The sequence below is a fragment of the Miniopterus natalensis genome, chromosome 10 (assembly GCF_054644295.1).
Source record: "Miniopterus natalensis isolate mMinNat1 chromosome 10, mMinNat1.hap1, whole genome shotgun sequence".
NCBI lineage: Eukaryota > Metazoa > Chordata > Mammalia > Chiroptera > Miniopteridae > Miniopterus > Miniopterus natalensis.
The window spans coordinates 4,388,816-4,410,074 of NC_142090.1; the positions used below are offsets into that span (position 1 = coordinate 4,388,816).

The 21,259-nt window shown below is 39.1% G+C and overlaps 1 protein-coding gene and 1 pseudogene across 11 annotated transcripts in view; both read left to right on the forward strand.

Moving 5' to 3' along the window:
* Positions 1–21,259, forward strand: part of EZH2 (enhancer of zeste 2 polycomb repressive complex 2 subunit) — a 44,446-nt gene that overhangs the window by 9,743 nt on the left and 13,444 nt on the right. For 2 of the 10 annotated variants that reach the window (XM_087820957.1, XM_087820959.1), the window contains exons 1-6: positions 2,030–3,154; positions 4,086–4,209; positions 4,775–4,903; positions 17,021–17,137; positions 19,650–19,770; positions 20,554–20,694. In XM_087820957.1, coding sequence (XP_087677083.1) covers positions 3,036–3,154; positions 4,086–4,209; positions 4,775–4,903; positions 17,021–17,137; positions 19,650–19,770; positions 20,554–20,694 — 751 coding nt within the window. In that variant the 5' untranslated portion in view covers positions 2,030–3,035. Of the gene's footprint in view, positions 1–2,029; positions 3,155–3,481; positions 3,570–4,085; positions 4,210–4,774; positions 4,904–13,637; positions 13,817–17,020; positions 17,138–19,649; positions 19,771–20,553; positions 20,695–21,259 lie in introns of those variants that run through there. The other 8 variants (XM_087820958.1, XM_087820960.1, XM_016195458.2 and 5 more) reach the window with 6 other exon arrangements.
* On the forward strand, positions 1,230–3,503 carry LOC107523769 (AN1-type zinc finger protein 1 pseudogene; annotated as a pseudogene). The gene is made up of 2 exons (XR_015715160.1): positions 1,230–2,036; positions 3,433–3,503. The product of XR_015715160.1 is annotated as an AN1-type zinc finger protein 1 pseudogene (transcript).

Consider the following 21,259-nt stretch of genomic DNA (forward strand, 5'->3'; position numbering starts at 1 on the left):
TTTATTTTTAAAAATTTTTATTTTTAATATATCTGATTTCAGGGAGAGGAAGGGAGAGGGAGAGAGAGAAACATCAAGGATGAGAGAGTTGTCATTGATCGGCTGCCTCCCGCATACCCCCGACTGGGGATCAAGCCCACAACCCGGGCATGTGCCCTGACCGGGAATTGAACCTCCATCTCCTGGATCCTAGGTCAACGCTCAACTGCTGAGCCACGCCTGGCCGGGCCACAGCTGGACTTTATGAGCTCCTCATGATCAGTGTACATTTGTTTTTTGTTTTGTTTTTTAAAAAAATGTCTTTTATTGATTTCAGAGAGAGGAAGGGAGAGGGAGAGAGAGAGATAGAAACATCAGTGATGAGTCATTGATCGGTTGCCTCCTGCCCCCCTCCCCCCCCCATCACACCCACAGGAGGCAACCAGTTGGTGTGTCTCTCACATCGATGTTCCCCCCCCCCCCCCACTCAGTTGAGGATTAAAAAAGAAAAAGAAAAGCTCCACTGCTCCACACCATGGTGCTACGCTTGGCCATGTTACTTTTAAAGCAAAAGTGGTAATGTATCTTCTCAGAGCCATCTCTTCCTTCCTCTGCCATAAGAATAGCAGTGTCCCAAAAAGGACATCTAAACCTTCAGTGTAGATCCCGGAGTCAAGGTGACACAGAGCAGAGTCATGGTCAATCAACCACTCATATAACCAACAAGAAATCCACCTTTGTTTTTGTTAGTACAGCACATCCTTTTAAAAGCTAATTAAATATAATAAGTTGAGTGTCAATTTAGAGTTAAACTTTAAAACAAAAAAAAATTTAAATTCAGTTTATAGAAATCTGATAAAAAGGGATTATCTGTTGCTTCACTAGCTCATAAACTATTTCACAGCTAGTCCCAATCTGCCTGTTTAACAAATTCTTGGTCCTTGGAGGCAGCACCCCTATACCTGATAAAACCATAGCAGGAACATGGCATTTAGTTTTCACTGGCGTGCAATGTGGGGATTATTGCAGTTCTTTCTAAGGTGCACATTTGCTATGTCTTGGTGAAGGGGAATCATTAATGAGTTAGCATTACGTGTTTCTGTACTAGAACCCTCCTTGTCTAACCACCTCGAATACCTTCATGTTGTTTCTACCATTAGTTACAACAAAGTATGTCACAACAAACAGTCTCTTGGACCAAGTTTAACTGAACTAAACAAGTTGCGAGATCAACAACAGAACATTTCAAAATGTTGGACATCAGGCAGCACTGCCAGGTAGAGCACTGCTGGCAGTGAGGTTTTCTTCTATGTGTATGTGATGGTTGTTCAGGAATATTTTGCCTTGAGCACAGAACCAGAGAGTTGCACAGCTGTTCTGAGGTGACTGAAGTCAGATACACATGCATCTTACCCATGCTCATTCAAGGACTGTGCTGAGAAAGAACTGATACCAGTTATATTCTTATTGTGAGAAGAACTTCTGCGTGAGACATAGTCATCAGTCAGATCAGGAATGTGAAGAACCGGAATTCCCTAAGCCTTGTATGGCTGCCACTCAGAAACTTGTTAAAGACATTGATTCCAAGACAGCAAGTAAATGATGGAAGGGTGCAAAAAATAACTCAATAGTTGCAAAGGTAGCACTGATGAAATGAAAGATGCATGCTCATGGAGACCAGTCATTGTCACAGACAGAAAGAATCTACTTGCAGGTTTTCTTACCCAAGGAGAGCAAAGAGAAGAGCAAACCTATATTCTTCTACCATCAATGGAACACTGGGAAGGTCATTGACTTTGCAGCGACTTTAGCCAGTCTCAGAAATGACAGTAACAGATCCACAGCCAAGAAGTTAAGGTTGTGTCACATGACTTTGAGAGAAGCCTTACCCTTGGCCCAGGCACTGGAAGCCTGTATGGCGGAGGAGGACTGTCTTTATACAATGACAGGAATGCTCCTGGGATATCTTAGGGAGGAAGAATTTCTAAAGAAGGTTGACTCTTCTAATCGTCATTCAAGGAGCCAACCCAGGAATCACGAGCAAGATGCTGTGTGAAGTTCAGTTTCTTTTACTACAAGTTCCTAGACCTTTGAAGTGCTAAATACAGAATTACTTGAGTCTCCTGTTAACTAGCAGGTTTGAAAGCAAACAGTTGCCACAGTTACTTTTTGTGAATCTCTGACTTACTCCTAATGGTGTCTTTCTGCCCTGCCTCATATCTCCCTAGCTTCCTTCTTTCCTCCTGACTCCCTGCTTTAGCTCACACAGTCCCCTGGCTGAGTTCAGCCTTCTCTGTTCTAAGGATGGTTGCCTTTGTTCCGCTGCAGCCCTCTGGCCGGGCTGCATTTTTAACCTTTTCACAAGGAATACGCCTATCTCTGTGACCTCATTCAGTTGCTTTTATCTCCAATTCTGAAATCTCTTCATTCTCCTCATTTTTTCAGTTCCTGTAGTTTGGAGTCCTCACTGAATTTGGTGCCCACCTTTGTCAGCAGGGTTTGCCAGCGGGCCTTTGCTCATACAGCCCCATCTCCAGTGTGTCTGTTGGTACCTTGGAGTTCTTTCATTTTTTCCCTGACTGTGAAATCCATCTAAACTTGTAAGGCTGTGTTGTCACCTTCCTTGCCATCCTCTGCAGTCTGTTTCACCCCCCCCATATCTCATATCGTAATGCATTTTCGGGGGGCCTTCATTGGTAGAATATCAGTTCCAGAAGGGCAAGTTCCATGTTTCATTCGTCTTCGTATATTCGCAGTCATCACTTGGGTCGTGATTGTTATTTATTACATGCTTCCTCTGCCCCTCTTTCGGCTCTGAATAATCCACCATTTGCATTCTGTGTCACTGTTGGGTAGTTGAGTACTCTTACTGAGAGTGCCCCCCCCCCTTTCCAAATCTTGTCATTTCAGGCAATCTTATTTGCACCTGATTATAAACAGGTGGGTGACTGAAACCCTACTTAGTTATTCAAGTCAGAAAGTTGTCTTCCCCCATATTTAAATCATTACCAGGTTTTCTCCTGAGTAACTTGGATTCCTTTTCTCTCCCATCACCAATGGTGGTAGAGCTGTCTGGAGACTGTACTGCAATCCAGTGTACCCTGGCCTCACCTTGCGCTTCTGTACTTCCACCTGCCCTGCTGCTCCTTCACTGCAGTCAGCTGGCCTTTCCAAGGTGGAAACCTCCCCTCTCCTCTCCTTTTACTTAAAATACTCAGTGGCTTTCCACTGCTATTAGAGAAATTAAAGCAAAACTCCTTAATGTGACACCTTTGCACCATCTGACAGAGAAATGTTCTAATCTTTTGAAGATACAGGTATGGTTTTAATAGTTTGAGAAGAAAATGTTCTAGCAGAGGACACTTATTTAGACTCAGAGTGGGGACTCTGTAGTATGAATGAGACATCTGGAAATATAGGTTGTCCTCACAATTGAACATGATTGGTTCCCAGAGCCTGCAACTGAAGATAAGGCAGAAGGATTTACTTCGCATTTGCCCCATTCCTTTTTCCTCTTGCTGGCAGAGGAACCCCTCATGTGAATAAAGGTGGCACAAGAGGCAACAATCCAGACTTTTGCAGTGTTTAAGGTGGGAATCATGGTGTAAAAGTGTGTAGGGGGAAATACTTTGATTTGTACATTTTATTGTGTATTGTACTGTTTGTACTTTTAGTGTTGAATATATATTTTACTTTTTCGGATTTGTCATTTTCAGTTGTTTATTTTTGCCTGTAATGTAATGATGAAAATTTAGGGTATATTATTATTATTATTACTCCAGAGCATGGATCTCATAGATTAAAAACTAGCTTGTTATATAGTATACCTAATTCTTTCACATTTCTATTAGACGGCTGCTCTCTAGGAGTAGAGAATGTTTGTAAATAAAAATATCTTAAAAGTTGTAGTAAGTAAAACTTTATAGTACTTTGAATGAAATGTTTTAAGGATTTAATCATGCAGACCAATGAGCACCCTTCGGCAAATGTCAACAATGTAAATATGTATTATTTCTTTTGCTGATTGTTTGCTGGGGATTAAAACACAAGTGATCGTTTCCAGGCTGGCTAGATTAGTGATTTTAATATGAAACCATTGCTTTTAGAATAATCATGGGCCAGACTGGGAAGAAGTCTGAGAAGGGACCAGTTTGTTGGCGGAAGCGCGTGAAATCAGAGTACATGCGGCTGCGGCAGCTCAAGAGATTCAGGCGAGCCGACGAAGTGAAGGTATCACTTTGTCTTTTGTGAAAATGCATGTACAATTGAAGATAGCTTTTTTTCTCCCTAAAGATAAGTTTTAACTTGAAAGGGTACATTTTCAGTCAAGGCCATATTTACATTATGATAAATGAAGACTTGGAAGCTCAGATCCTCGATCTGTCTTAACATAAAAATTGTACCACACAAAGTGATAATGGAAAGACATTCAGCCTACTTGGAATTCACTGTCTTTTTTGTATACCTTTGCATTGCACATGTAGGCTCGGGACCCAAATATACAGGGCTTCATGGTTTTATGTTTCTGAAGTCATTGCGATTTTTTAAAATACAAAGTTAAAACAGAGGATGGAAATAATTTCCTGTTCCCCTCCCATTCGCAATAAAATAATAGGTGTGGTGTTTTTGTATTATTTAAATGTGGGAAACCACAGTTTATTGTAAAATCTATATGCGTTAGAGGGAATGTTCCTGATATTTCTGAGAAATCACTAGATTTTAACCCGCAGTAGAGATATTACAAATGTTCTAACAATGAACTGTTTCTTTTCTCCTCTCCTTCATTTTTTTAAAGAGTATGTTTAGTTCCAATCGTCAGAAAATTTTGGAAAGAACCGAAATCTTAAACCAAGAATGGAAACAGCGAAGGATACAGCCTGTGCACATCCTGACTTCTGTGAGCTCATTGCGCGGGACCAGGGAGGTTGGTTAACTCACGCGCTGCAGTAATTATCAGTGCATTCTGGTCTTGCTGTTGGGATTTTGGTTGGTTATTGAGAGGAAGTCACTGACTTCAGGATGTCCGTCTTTTTATTGCCATTTCTTTTTCATATGTAACTGTTAATGGCTGCCTTAGGTAACACTAATACCTATAACAGAGCTCTAGTGTTTAACATACTTTCGCTGTTACTGTGCAGATCCCTAGGTTTTTATAAGACTGTTGATTAAAAAGTCTTTTAAATTAAACACTCTTTGATGTCCTCATCAGATCACTGTTTAAGCAAGGCTTTCTGGCTCAGGTATCCCCCGCCCCATTAACATGAATTAGCCATGCTGTGAGAAACGTCTCCTTTTCATTCATATTCATAGACTAAGGAAGTTTACCGTGTGTTTAAGTTCTGAGACGCTATAAGAATTTTAAATTCAGTGTTGAGAACTTGGAATTTCCTATTCTATAGCATTTCTGAATGAGTGAGAGTTAATTACTCCAAGAAAGCCTATTTTCAAAGGAAGGCAGTAAGTCTGTGGTAGATTTTATGATTCAGTAACACAGGAAAACAAGTGGCAACAAGATGAAAGAAAATGCGGAAACTTCAACAGTATAGAACCAGTCAGCAGGGTTTCTGTTAAAGCATTTCTGTTTAAGTGCCTGTTTCATGTAGGAAGACGCATAGGCTATGGGATGTATCTGAGTAGGCCTCTAGCAGAGAGGGAAGAAAGTGATTGGAAACTTCAGTTACCCTAAGCACTGGAATTGTTTACCTGAGCATCTGTTTAACTCAGTGATTTTCAACCGGTATGCCGCAAGAATTTTTTAAACATGCAGTACCTGACTAGTCAGGGGCACTGGCCTCTTGTCCCTTAGATTGTCAAATAAAAAAATGACAACAGTCAACACAACAGTAGCCGTCTGGTGTGAATGAATCAAAATTATACCCTTTTTTGGGTCAGATTGGCAGAAATATACTTTTTGGTGTGCCGAGAACTTTTAGTAATTAGTTTATGTGCGGTAAGATGGAAAAGGTTGAAAACAGCTGATGTACCTGTCAGGGCACATGCCCCGGTTTTGAGCTTGATCCCCAGCAGGGGGTGTGCAGGAGGCAGCCGATCAGTGACTCATCATTGATGTTTCTATCTCTCCCTTTCCCTTCCTCTCTCTGAAATCAATAAAGATATTAAAAAAGAAAATAACTGATCTAAACAGTGAGATTTGTTCTAAAATGTTTCCATGACTAGCCATTTTAAAAATATTTTTTAAATTGATTTTAGAGAGAGAAACATTGATGTGAGAGATCCTGCAACCCCCTACTGGGGATTAAGCCGGAAACCTGGGCATGTGTCCTGACTGGGAATCAAATCAGCGACCTTTTGGTGTATGGGAGAAACTCAGCCAACTGGGCCACACTGGTCAGGGCAACGAGTAGCCATTGGTAATCAAGCACTGCTTTGCTATTGTGTGAGACCTGTGACACTGGCTTCAAAGGTGTGTCAGCACTGTTACTGCATGCAGCCCAGTGTGTGCTACAGACACCATCCTAGTGATGACCTCTGCCGGTGCTGTGGTCTCAGTGCTGAAGCCTGACTTGGGGTGGTTCTTAGCCATTTATGCATTTTGTCAGGTGACTACTCTTTAAAGCTCTGACCTGCAGTTGTCTGAATATGTATGGTATGCTGCAGACTCTCTGCACTGTCTGAGACCGGTCAGGGCCTACATGTTGGAGGGGAGGACTTATTAATCTACGAAGGGTGAGAGGGGTTGTTTCTATGCCAGTCAGACCGTTTTTGAGGGAGTTAAGCATGGGGCTTTTAAAAAAGTAAGTCTTGAAAGTTTTGTCTGGTGACCTTTTAGAAATTTTGAGGTGAAGGAAAAAGAAACCTCTTTTTTTCCCCCTTCCTGGAGGAATAAAGCTTACAAGTTTGGAGAAATAAAGTAGAAACACATGCAATACTTATTTTTGCCACCCATTACAAATCTCAAAATGCTATCAAAAAACCCAATTTACATTAACACTAAAAGTTAACAGCAATAACGATTTCTGGTACTATGCGAGGTACTCTGCACACGTTATTTCATTGAATCATGGTGGTTGTATTGTCCTTTCTTCCCCAGGTGAGGAAACTGAGCCTTAGAAGAGCTAAGTCAGTTTGCTTGCTCTAATGATCTGATGTGGGCCCTGAAGAGTACACTTTGCTCAGACACATTAAAAAATTAGTAAAGTTCATTATTTATGTACAACTTTAGTTGCTCATAATATAATTTTTGGTGTTAAACTTAAGAGTATATTCAAATGAATATTTACTAATTGGAAATGTCTTAATTTTGTCAAATGGAGATAAACATCATTGCATATAAAGATATCGTGAGTTTATGTGAGAAATTGTGAGAAGAAATTAGCATTTTAGTAAAATTGTTTTCTAAACTTAGTACCCCTTGCAGATTGAGAAGCACCATTTCCACAAAATAGGAGAGTAAAAGGAGGGAAGTAACCCCAGCCTCAGGAATTCAGATTGTGTTGTGTGAACTCTGGCCTGGTAGGGTGCTGGTGTTCGGGCTGCTCTTGATAACTCATCTGCTTCAGATGGTGCATCTCTTACTCCCCCATCTCCACCCCTTTCAGACCATCATCCCTGACTTTTGGAAACTGAAGGCTTGTACAGTTTTCAGTAAGCTTTTTGGTGGTATCACAATAAGTAATAAAATCTTAGGGCTGGAAAGACTAATGATCTCTGCCTTACTTTTCAGATGAGAATATATCTGTTACCTTTTTCTTCAGTTTGAGCCTTTCCAGCTATATATTGATTTCTGTTATATGTTCTGAAGTTTGGAGTTTGAAGTAGGTTAGAAGCAGGATAAATAAGAGTTGGCCTGTTCTGTAGACTTTCCTGGTAGTAGGCTTGACAGGGGTTTGGGCTGCAGTGTTGATCCAAACACCTAGTTTGTGCTTTTACCATTTGGAAGTGCTCTTGTAACATTGCTTTAATGAGCTGCTCATCTTTTTAAGCTCGTCTTTTGTAAGGTCTGTCTTCAGTTTAAATCCTTTGCAGCGGGACGATGATTCAATGACAATTTTTAGTTTTTTAGGTGTCTTCTATTTTCTCTTCTTTTAAGTGATTTCATTGAAGTTACTGTAGTCAGGAATGTCGGACAAGTGTGCTTTCCAATCTAACGAGGCGATTGCTGTAGGGCTGGCGTCCCATCAGGGAGCTCTGTCGTGTGCTGTTTTCTTAATGTATTTTATTATTTTAATCCTCACCCAAGGAGTGAGGGTATTTTTCCATTGATTTTTTTTTTTTTTTTTTTTTTTTTTTATGAGCGAGTGGAAGAGAGGGGGAAAAGAGAGAGAGGAGAGAGAAAGAGAAACATTGCTGTGATAGAGACAGGTCAGTTTGTTGCCTCCCGCACTTTCCCAGACTTGGGGCTGGGTTGGACCTGTAGCCATGCGCGTGCCCTTGACCTGGAACTGAACCCACGACCCGTCTGCAGGCTGACGCTCTAACCACTGAGCCACACCAGCCAGAGCCTTTTATGTGTTCTTAAACACTTTTTGGTACCTGTTTTTTGGTGTTGAGGTTATAGAACCTTAATCAGTGTTACCTGTAGAATTTTAATACAGAATAGGTGTCTATTTTTGTATTTCCTTAAAAAAATATTTTTAACTCCTTGAGGACGGTGACTGTAATATATATTTTACATTTATTTCTTTTGTTCTTCTGTTGATCTTTTTAAGGGGCTTAAAATGTCATTACCTACAAGCCAAGGGATGTATGCCTTATTGCTGTAATGTGTGGCTGTTCATCAGATGTTTCCAGGTGACTGTCACCCTTTGTCTCCAGAAGTCTGCATGATGGTAGTCAGATTCTTCAGTGTGGCTGCTCTTCCAGGTTTCATGAAGAAGCTGGTTTAAGAATTACTATTGTAGTTTTGCTAGGGCATTTCTTATTGTACATTTGTCCATTTCTTGATTAAAAACCACAAGGCACTTTCCTCTTCATGATTCTTCACATCAAGCTTTTATTACCTATACGTATTATGACTGAAAGAGCTTGCTCAGATGATGTCTGTCTTCTGGGCAAGTGGTATGATGGGTTTTATAATTTAAAAATCCTGCCAATATGCATTTTTAGATTTCCAGGAGAATATAATGTTCTTGTAAAGAAATCTGTGTCTTGTTTACTAATGAAAAGAGTGATAATTTTTTATGTATGTTGAAACATGGGGCTTCTTCATAATGCTTGACAGCATTGGAGAGGCCTCCTAGTCCTCATATTCATGAAGAATTAAGTGTCACTAGGAAGAGCAAATATGCAGGTTTGCTCTTCCTAGTGATGTCTGAAAGAATTTTAAGTTTATCACCTATCATTTCCTATTTGTAAATTTTTTTATATGTTTTATTGATTTTTAGAGGGAGAGGAAGGGAGAGGGATAGTGAGATAGAAACATCAATGAGAGAGAAACATCATAGATCGGCTGCTCCCTACTGGGGATCAAGCCTGCAACCTGGGCCTGACCCTGAATGGAACTGTGACCTCTTGGTTCCTGGGTCAACCACTGAGACACACTGGCTGGGTGTAAGTTTTTTTTTTTTGAGAGACTTCTATCAAAATAACATAGAATGTGTAAGTTCTTTCATATGTTTGCAATTTGGACTTACTTTTGGTGAAGGGGAAGAAAAACATTGTGTTTACATGTAAACATTAGATTGCATCATTTATTGACTTTCCTAGGTTAATTGTAAATACATTTAGTTGCTATTTACAAAGAAAAAATAATATGTTAGTGTACCCAATGTATACTATAGTGCTCTTTACTTAAACAGTCTTAACTTTTAACACACTAACATGCTTTCTTTCCTTTGTAAATTGCAGGATTACTGGACCAACAGGTCTAGAGTCTCCTGAGTCCTTTGAGCAGATATGGGAGGGAGTGAGGTCTCTTTTCTCATGTCTTAGAAATAAACTGATGGCTCTTCCAAGTGTCTGCTTTGACTTACAGTCTGAACATATCCGTCCTTTCCTAGTTTCTAAAGGAACTCATTTCTAAGTTGCTTTCTGCTGCTGTTTGTCTCTCTTAACCATTTGTTGGTATTTATTTGGAGAATTGTCTTATGTTAACCCTGCCGGCCTTTCCTTCTGTGTAGTTTTTTAAAGACAGCTTTCGCTTCCTTTCTGGCTTTCTTGTGGCCAAAATAGGTGGAGCAATTCTTAAATGACCATAAAGGAGATGTCCCTTTTCTTTTGAAAGGAAACTAATCTAGTAAAAGTATTTTATGCTTTTCCAAAGGGTCATTTAACAAAAAAGAAAGGTCACTTATAATGTTTGAGTTTATATTTGAAACTTAAGATTAGATATCTTACGTTGAAAGAGTGAACTCTTAAAAATGTCATGTTTAATTTGTGCAACTAATACACAAGTAGAAGTTGTATTTAATTTGTTGTTTTTCTCCTAGAATCTGTGTATATTGCTTGTGTTTAAAAATTGTTAAATTGACTACTACAGATTGTCTTTTCCCAAAATGTGAAACCAAATTTTGACAGGTATTTACAGGTATTTTAAAAGCAAACAGAACGAGCCAAAACCAAAAGAAAGCTTGTCTAGTCTGCAGTGTTAAAACATGCTTATTGCTCTGAAGAAATAAAAAATTTTATTAGACCTAGAACTCTGTCACAATTTAGCTTGATAATGTAGATTGACTTAACTTCATTGCTTGGTATTGTTTTCTCTTACTAGATTTTATAAAAGAATATCACTTGTACCATTTTGGGAGGTTTAGGCAGATGTCATGAGCTACCTTGGCAACTGACGTGGCAGTTTTATAACAGCTAATGTGACTGTCTATTGGGTCAATGAAATTCCTGTTTTTCATCTTTCCAGTTAACAGATCATTGCAGAATAGTTGTAAAAATTCAGTTAACACAGAAATATATAAAACAAGACAAAAGTCCCTGTAGTCCAATCATTGTGACTTTTATTCTTTGAGAGTTCTTCTATATCTGATAATATGTTAATGATAATATATATTTTATTTTGAAAAGTTATTCCCAGATAAAATGTGCCTGTTGTTTGGGGCCATCACTTTATGGCCCCTGTCCAGTCTTTTATCTCTTTAAGATGTGTAGTGTTGGATACTATGAATAAACCATAATTAATTACCCTATTTCCCCCCCCCCTTTTAATAGATTTTAGAGAGAGAGAGAGAGAGAGAGAAGGGTAGAGAGATAGGAACATTGATCGGCTGCCTCCTTGCGCCCCCTACTGGGGATCAAGCCCACAACCTGGGCAAGTACCTGACTGTGAATTGACCTGGTGACCTCTTGGTTCATGGGTCGACATTCAATCACTGAGCTACACTAGCTGGGCTAATTGCCCTATTCTCAATTGATGGGCATTTAGGTTTTTATTTTTTACTTTTGTAGTTAGCGTTTCAGTGAATATCCTTCATATGCATATTTTGATTAATTTTGTAGGAAAAGTTCCTGGAAATAGAATAACTAGGTCAAGAGGATATGCATATTTAAAATTTTAATAGAGATTACGAAAGTGCCTCGCAAGGTTTCACTTTTACACTTTTACCAGCCATTTATGGAAGTGTCTCTTTATATTCCCAACATATAATATTACCATCTTTTAAATCTTCGTCAGTTTGATAGGTAAAAAATTATTAGTTTGTTCCTTTGCCTTTATTTGATTCTTTGGTGAGGTTGAGTGTCTGTTATCTGTTTCTCTTATGCACTGGCTGGTTACAGTCGTGAGTCTTTTAAAATTAGGTTGGACTTTTGTGTTAAGATTTTTAAGGACTTCTTGTATATTATAAATATTAGTGTTTGACCATTTGTTTTGCAGACCCCCACCCCCCCACATTTTGATATTATCTCTGGTGTATTTTGGTTATGCAGAAGTTTTAAATGTTTATGTGGTTAAATTAGAATTTCTTCTTTTGATTTCTTTCTTTCTTAAAGGCTTAGAAAGTCTTTCTCCACTTCAAAGTTATAAGTTGCCTATCCGTCTTTTAGCTCTATTTTCATTTTAATATCTTATTATCATTTAACCCATCAGGAATTTTCTTTGGCATAGTGAGTAGGAATTTGATTTAAAAATTTTTTTTTATTTAGCATTATAGTTGTTTCAATACATAGCCAGGGAATGATTGCAGAGCAGTTATAAATCTGTTTTGCAAAGATCAACCTAATTGGTGGCCAGCTGAGCCAGGTTTACCCCCTGAGCGAGGACTTGGTGCTTTTCCCCCCACGACTCCGGCTGGCTGACCGGCTGGCTTCTCTTTAACTGGGGCCTCTACTGCTCTATAGCGTTCAATCCCACGTTCGCTTATGGAATCAAGACTTCATGGTGATTGGGTTGCCATAGCATATGGAAGCCAAGGACTTGTATAACACACTCTTTGTTCCGTGTCTTAGTTTTTGTGGGTTTCTTTTTTTATTTTTCTACGAGAGAAATGGTCTTAGTTTCCACACACAGGACTATTCTTGAATTAGGTACATTGCATGTAATGGATGAACATGGCTCTGTTACTTGCTTCATGTCCTTTGTTGAGTGTTTTTGTAGTTTTACCAACTTATTTCCTGTGACTATTATTCTGTTTCTGCTCTCCAGTATTTGCGCATAACTGCAGGTTATGAGGAGATGATTTTCCCACCAGCCCCCTTCAGACCCAGACTGCATTGGGTTTTAACAGTTAATATCTTCACTAGGTTTATATATTTATGATCTCTTTCATTCAGGATCAGGATGCAGGGGAGAGCTTTAAGTGTCTAAACTTCCTGAAGTTGTATTCCAAATATTATGTGTTCTGTTAAATGCTACATATGGCTCCCCACCCCCCCCAGAAGTGTAAGAATTGCCGCTTATAGGACGACATCTTTCTATTATGCATATGTGAACTCCGGTGCAAGAGCATTGTGCTACAAGGTAGGAGTTGTCCCCCCAGCCAGATGGCTCTGCAACAAAAATATTCAACAACAAAATAGAAGTAATTTAGAGGCTGGAGTGAACCGCTCCTCTGACACCCTTGATTAGCTGCTTGTATTAAATGCATCCGTGTCAGGATTTTTTGTTTGCATTTTTATTTCTGACTCTCCTGTTGGAGCCACTCATTTCTGTGAATCACTTTCTCCTAATCACCCTCTGACCTGGTTAAGAGTCACTTAACTATCGAGCCTCCCTCGACTTGGTCTAGACTTGATATTTATTGCACTACACTTTTCCCTTCAGCACTTCCTTGTGTTCTCTTTACTCTGACCCTGAAGAATATGGGTAGTTTCAGAAATCATGCTCAGCTTTTCTCTAGAGTTGGGTAGCTGTGATGCTTCCTCCTGACCATTCTTTCCTACACCTTAGATGTTAGACAGTTCCTTATTGTTTTACTTGGAAAAGCTAAAGGATATTAGACAGTATCAGCAGTTCATTGTGTCTCTGGCATGAATCAAATGGACCAATCAGTATCCAAGAATATTTTTAACTTGGCTAACTGACTATTTTCTCCCCCTACTACATGGAAGTTGGACTTAACTCTTCTGATGTTAAAGATTGTTCAGAGACTGGATGGCTATGGCCATTGTCCTTTGGGATGTCCCACTGTAAGATGGGGAGTCATCTAACTCATAGGGTAGTGGTGAGTTTTAAAGAAGTTAACTTTGGTAAAGTCTCTAGCACAGTGCTTGGCACATAGTAGGGTGTGTTAATTTCTTTCCCTTCCCTGCAGGCCATTCACCTGCTCTTCCCTCTACGATTTTCCATAACACAGTTTTTACTTGGAACCAGCCTTCTGCCAAGAGTCTCAGTTTGGTTGTGTACTCCTACAACTCCTATTTTTGGCTTGACTTCCCTCTCCAGCTCCCAGTGGTCCAGCCACACAGTCGCCTATTGTACCAGCTGGTTGATGTAAGTCTATCCATCCTCAGAGGAACCTGGTTACTTACCAGTAAGCTGTGTTTCTCTGAAAATGTAGCATCCTTGATAATTAATGTAGTTTTTTTCTTCCCTTATCATTGATGATGAATCATCTCTGATAACTTCCTTGTATGATCCTCAAGTTGAAACTAAAATTAGAGAATTTAATTTGTTGACATAGGTGGTCTCCTAGTGAGCTCCTCTCCTGAGTCCAGGACATGTGACTCTGATCAGGTAAAATGCTGTGGAGATCCATGAGGACAAAATCCTTTTCAGAACTCTGAGTGATAGGAGGCTTAAGTATGGAACTGTCAAGGATGATACATTTTCAAAGAAAAAAAGTTACTGGTAAGTAACTGGGATTTTTTAGTAATTTTCCTATAAGTCAATTTAAATAAGAATTCCCAAATTTGTTTTTACCAACAAATGCTTTTGCATTTGAGTATTATTTCATAATTGAAAGGAATGTGGTTATTAGTTAAGGTTGATAGTTAATGAATGGGACAGGTTTCTGGAGATACTACGTAGAGAATGAGGTGGTGTGGATCTTTAGTTTTCTAAATAGATGCTCTCTCAGCTTTAAAGAGAAATTTGAAGTTGAAGTCTCCATTAGGGAGAGCCGACAAATGCAGTCTGTGCATTCCAGAAACATTTTTTGAGTGCCTACTCTTTTTTGAGACACTGTGCTGAGTATCTTTGAGAGACAGAGAGGTAAAGCAAAGCCACACTCTGCCTCCACCGCTCTGCCCTCAGAGAGCTCGGTGACTCTATGACTCGAATTGAGACGATGGCTCATGGAGTCTGACAGCTGTGGGTGGAGGTAGCACTGAGGACTTAGCCTTTGCCATCTTATTTCTGTGCTTCTGTCAGTTCTTTCTGTTCATGGGAAAACTCAGCTGACCTCATTCAGTAGACCCAGAGCATTTTGTACATGGCCAGAGCAAACATGAAGCAGGGCCAAGGTCCCTCCTGCTTAGTAGTTGAATAGAATATTCAGCTATCTAACCTTAAGTGTGACCTTGGATTTAAATGTTAAAGGAGGCAAATAAGTCAGAGTTGGAGAGGCAACCTACTCCTCTGCACCCCCTCCCCCCAGGCTTTATGGGGGCAGATCTTCAGAATTAAAGTCCCAGAATTAATTACCTCTGCCAAGTATAAAATAAAAAACAAGCCTGTAATTCTTTTGCAAGAAATGAAAGTTATTCTGTTCTTAAAATCACTGGACAGTGGATAATACATGCCCCAGAGTTACAGTGTTAAGTATCCTACTTAGGGAGGAGGGAAGGAAGACTTGGTAGTGACAGTAATAAAAGAGGAGGGTGCTGGGGGAGGATAGGCATTGCAGCACCCGCTGCATGGCTGTAGCAGTTATGAAACTCTTGGGTGCTGGAGTCAGACGTAGGCTTCCATCCTGGCTTGGTAATTTACTGCCTTTCTGACTAGGCCAGTTATTTAACTTCTCTGAACCTCACTGTCCACCTCATTTGTGAAGCTAATGGCCGAGATGAGAGTGGTTAAGATAATGGCTATAAAGCACTTAGCACAGTGCCTGCAACATAGTATGTGCTCAATAAATGTTAACTACTCTTATTATTGGAGTATTGGACTGATGGATGAAGAATTGTATCAGACTAAAGAGTGGAACGGGAAAGATTGTGGGTTCTGGAGTACTAGTGAACTGTTCACACCTTATTTATTTGAGCTATGAGCTTTCTAGTATTATTATCTTTATCTTTGCCCTTTTGGAAAGCAAATTAATGGATTAATTACTGTCACAGTTCTTCCTAACTACTCTGTCTTTAAACCTTCACTTCCACAGAGGAAGGAACTATTTGTGCTGCAGTGACTGTGACTGTTGCCAGGTTACCCCCTGGCCTGACAAAAATGCCGAGAACCAGGTGTGGCCTCTGTGACAACCATGTCCACTCAGATGTCACCAGAGCTAGTCCTGCTATTTTTAAGACCTCTTAAATAAAAATTAAATGTTTAAAAATTATGTGTATATATTATTAATATTTGCTCTGTTTTACCACTTCAATTCTACTTTATTTGTGCTCTATTTTCATTGGTTATAGATTATGCATGTGTGTCCAGGTATTTTTGAGAAGGCTCTGGAGACCTGATAATCGGGTAAAGGCCCCTCTAAGAAAAGTTGGTTTCCTAGACAGGTGCACAGTGCTGTGGCTGCTTGGGCACAGATCATTGCCGTATTTCATAGAATCGAGGATGCAGAGTGTTTACTGTTTCAACATCTGAAACCATCGTGCACTTTAGAATTGCTGTGATAAGAAAGCATTATGTTATAGTTCAACTGGAATGTTATTTTTTAGTGATACAGAAGATACTGAAATTGATGTCATCGTGGATTGGATGAAATACGGAATTTAAAGGGAATGTAGGCACTTACCCACTATGGAAATTTGGTGTCACGGCAATATGTGCAGGGCTCCAGAGTCAGGCCTTCTGGGTTTAAATTCTAGCCCTATCTGTGACCGTGAGCCGGTTACTTATCCTTGCTTCACCTTCCTTTTCTCACCTGTAAAATGGGGCTAAGGACAGTCTCCATTTTACAGTGTTGTATAGAGGACTGAATACGCTGAGACGTGTAATGTGTGGAAGATCGTGCCTGGCACATACAAAGTTAATGACATTAGCTTTTTTATACTAAGAGTGTAGAGCTTATACTTTGCAGAGATGATTTGAATCCATTTTGTTGCGATCTATTTATTACCCTTTAATGTTTGTGAACCACCTGATAATTCAGCAAATGACACCTGGGCTTTATAAAAGGGAAGATAAAGATAAGGAAGGGTCACCTAACAAGTTTCCATATCTTCTTAAGTAAGATTTAAGTGGCATATTTGGCATCTGTAGTATTATTCCATGTGGTTGAGATGTGGAGGAAATTTCCAGCACTTAATCGAAAGCTAATATAAATACAGTTTTTGATTGGTAAGTATGGGAAGGGGTAGAGGGTTTAAAAAATGTGCAAAATTTGAAGCATTTTATTTTCACCCCAAGTAAAAGAAGCCCCACCCTCCTTGGTTTTTATGAACTTGACTGTCTTAGGTAAAGACAGTAATTTAAAAATTTCCTTTTTAAAATTACATAAGTAGGCAGCATTTCTATATAATACAATTGCTACAGCTTCAGGTTGTCTTAGTCTTACGAGTCATTTTATTTTTTCTGTTCTAGTGTTCAGTGTCCAGTGACTTGGATTTCCCAACACAAGTCATCCCATTAAAGACTCTCAATGCTGTTGCCTCAGTACCCATAATGTACTCTTGGTCTCCCCTACAGCAGAATTTTATGGTATGTAAATAATATATTTGCTTATTTGATAATCACTATTTTAAATAAATAGCATAGATGATTTTCTCATTAAGCTGAGTCAAGATAATATGAGTAAAAAAGCTATGAAAATGGCAGCAGTCAGAGTGATGTTTTTTTACCAATTTTTATGTATCTATTTTAAGCCTGTGCACTGTTGCTCTTTTCCTAGTCCTTTCTAGTTAAAATATTCTTCAGAGGAAAAGTATTAAGCAAAGACTGTACCTGGGATTAAAAGCAGTTAAAAGACACAGTTTATAGTCTTTAGCCCTGAAGAGGTCAGGTCAGTCTGACTATGAGGTTTTGTTCATTGAGAACTTAGTTAAAACAATTTTAGGCAGCATGTTATTAAATGATAATGTACATTAGGGAATATTCTCAAGGCTTATAAAACACAAGCATGTTTCCACAGATAACAGTGGCCCAATAGCTTTTGTAATGAAACGCTAGCACTGTGTTCCTTGGTAGAAGTAGGATGAAGGGAGGTGGAACAGGGGAGAAATTGGAGTGTGTGTTCTTGACTCGTGCCGCTCAATAAAAACATATAGTTTACTACTTTATATATAAAATAGTGTTAGTGCATAAAAATATAGTTTTATTACTTGATATCTAAAATAATAAGGGTAATAAAATGTTGATGAAAGTCTTTGGTGAGGCAACTTAGAGAATTGCTTATATTTCCAATGCCTTTAATAACTTTTAAAGATTTTACAGTGGCGGGTTAAAGGCAAACTTCGCATACTCTTCTGCAGTTGCATAAATTTGTGTGTTTATTAAGGCTTTGTTCAAAAATATTTAGTTTGAATCATATTGGAAGAGCTTAAGGGAAGTTTCATATTTTTGGACTGAAATTCTGAAAGAATATTGTATTTAAGCTTGCCAATGTACACGATTTATGAATCATCCATGGGTTTTGCTGGACACTGACCTAAGTAGATTAGGCAGACTATCTTTATTATGCTAGGGTATGTTTTGGCTACAAGACTATATGGATATAGTTGGGAAGAAAAAAATAGCCATTGTCACTTAATTTTTGCTTGCATCCAAAAAATGAACTCTCCTACTTTAAATGGGGTTAGTGCAAGTGAGATGCAATGAAAACTGGACTCTTTAGTTGTACACAAGCTTGATCTGAATAGATAAGTACATTAAAATTTAAATTTTCATTTCTGTTTGTCTAAGGTATAAACTCTGCAGTTATCCTAAATTTGTTATCTGAGGATTATTGGAAAATTTTCCCTTTCTTTGTATTTCCTGACCACTACTGCTGTGTGTCTCACGGCTTTTTCCCGTGCATTCCTCATTGGTCATTATACCAGCCTGTGGCACCTGACACTTGAAATAGCTGCCATGACCTCTGGTCGGTTAGCCTGTCCTTTCCTCTTATCAGAATTATCTTTCTAAAATTCTATTTTTAATCCATACCCCGTTTAAGGACCTAAGACTTAGACTGATCCACAGTTTAGTGTCCTTAAATATGGACTTCAGAGCCCTCTAGTCTTCACCTGTAATTACTGTCTTTTTTTATTCTTTATCGAACCTTCTCTTCCTCCCATGATGGCAGCTTCCTGCCCTTTTATTCTTAAGCACTCCGTTCTCTGAACTTTTCTTTGATTGCCTCTTGCCAGCTTAGCTAGCACCCTCTTTCTTCCCTGTTGTCTTCTAAACTTTGCTATACACTCATTTGTCATCTTCATTAGCATTATCAATTTTGATATGCTTCCTGTTCATCTCAGTATCAAAATATTTTTCATTATTTTAGAAAGTTCTAATTTTATGTAAACAAGTAAATCTTTTGGCATAAACTTTAATGGATCATCGATATTCTATTTTATATCCCTAGAATTTTATTATATGGAATGTCTCTCAATAGTTAAATCTAGAAGCCCTTATGTTAGTTTTTTTTAAAGGTATAGTTATTTATAGTTCATTTTGATGAACCATATTTCATCAATTCTAAGACACTATCATCAGAAGAAATAAGAATGAGCCCAGCTCACATGGCTCAGCGGTTGAGCATCGACCTAGGATCCAGGAGATCAAGGTTTGATTCCCGGTCAGGGCACATGCCCAGGTTGTGGGCTCCATCCCCAGTCCGGGGCGTGCAGGAGGCAGCCGATCAATGACTCTCTCATCATTGATGTTTCTATCCCTCTCCCCTTTCCTCTCCCCCTTCCTCTCTCTGAAATCAATAAAGATATTAAAAAAAAAGAAAAAGAAACAGGAACATGTACATAAAATGGGAAGTTTTAATGATGACATGTTGGATGAGGTAAATAGTGTATTTTCTTAGATTTGTGTCTTTGTTATGCTTGTTGGTGAAAAGGGTCTTTTATTTATAGTTTTTAGAGTTTGCTGTGTATTTTAGGCCTGGAGAACTGGGTAAAGACATCTTCTTATGAAAAAATTGCTGTATTTTAGTTATTACATTAATTTTTAAAAAATTTGATACTTAAGGCTGCTTTTAAATTTATTATTTTTTAAAAATTTTTAGGTGGAAGATGAAACTGTTTTACATAACATTCCTTATATGGGGGATGAAGTTTTAGACCAGGATGGGACTTTCATTGAAGAACTAATAAAAAATTATGATGGAAAAGTACATGGGGATAGAGGTGAGCCTTGTGTTTATTCCCTTGGAAAGGCGGCCAAAGAATTGAGAGAGATTTTGAGATTTTTTTTTTTAGCATAGATATGGAAAAGATTTTTTAAAATATGACATTTTGTGCTGGACTGGCCTGGCTCTCAAGGCTAAAATTTTGTGTTTTCTCCATTTTTAAATTGAGGGACCATGTTTGCAGTGTGAAAATTATTCATTTGTTGTTGGTTATAACAAATTATGTCAGTAACATGTAAATAGAATTGTTTGAGTATATGCAGATTTTAAGATTCTTTAGCAGTCACGTTAGTTAGAACTAGGGCTCTGCTTATGTGACTTGGGCTCCCAAAGGCTCCACCCTCTAAAACTCCTTGCCCCCAGGCTGCTGCAGTCCCTGACATTCTGTGTTGGAGTCTTGGCTTTGGGGTTTTTGTCCAGTAGAGCCTGCTCGATTATCTGGCAGGAGGGTGGCACGTCTGACCTCGTCGCCCTCACCCTTAGTGGAAGTGAGGTCTGTCAGGTACAGTGTTTCAGAGGAGGCCAAGGCCCAGTTAATTCCTAGAGAATAGGTTACAGTAGAGACACTGGAAACTTTTGGGGGAGGGATGTTAAAGAGAAAATGACAAGTGTTGAAGGTAAATTCTGGTCCTGAAAAGGATCTTCCCTCCCCCCTCGTTTAATAATGTTACAGTGCTGATTGATAGGCTCTGCCTGTTCCCCGTCAGAACAGGCGTATGTAAACTGTCGTCCTCACCACTCTTCTCTGTATATTTCTGATACCTGACTTGGTGAATTTCAGAATGTGGGTTTATAAATGATGAAATTTTTGTGGAGTTGGTGAATGCTCTTGGTCAGTACAACGATGATGATGATGATGATGATGGAGATGATCCTGATGAAAGGGAAGAAAAACAGAAAGACCTGGAAGAGAACCGAGACGGTATGTCTGTTAGGTCTGTGTGTTGCCATCACAACATCTTTCAAAAACAGCGGAGTGCAAGTGGATCTTCATTCCTTTTATTGTTGTTAAAAATCACATTGATAGCAGTATAATTGAAATTAGAATATTATTTGTAACATTTCATTCTGCACTTGGATGTTTTTATGTCCTTTGGCTAGCAAAAGAGTTTATTGTGGTTTTGGGTTTCACTGGGCAGTCGTAATCATCATTAGGTAACGTTGATCATTGCTATGGACAAGTAGTGTGCTGATCCCTTTATACACACCAGCTACCTAACCCTCATGATGCCTCACAGGCAGGTCTGTTTCATGCTCTGAGGAGATAGGAGGTTTAGTGCAGCGAAGTAACTTATTTAAGTTCACACTGTTGGGAAGAAACAACCCAGAGCACTGTAATGGTAACCAGCTCCGAATTCTCGAGAGCCCATGCCCTTAAGCCCTACACCAGAGAAACGGGGTCCTCAGTCAGAGCCGGGAGCTTGTGGAGACTTGGCAAAGCTCATTATTAAGGTAACAGAAGGATTTGGGGAAAACTGCAATCTCAA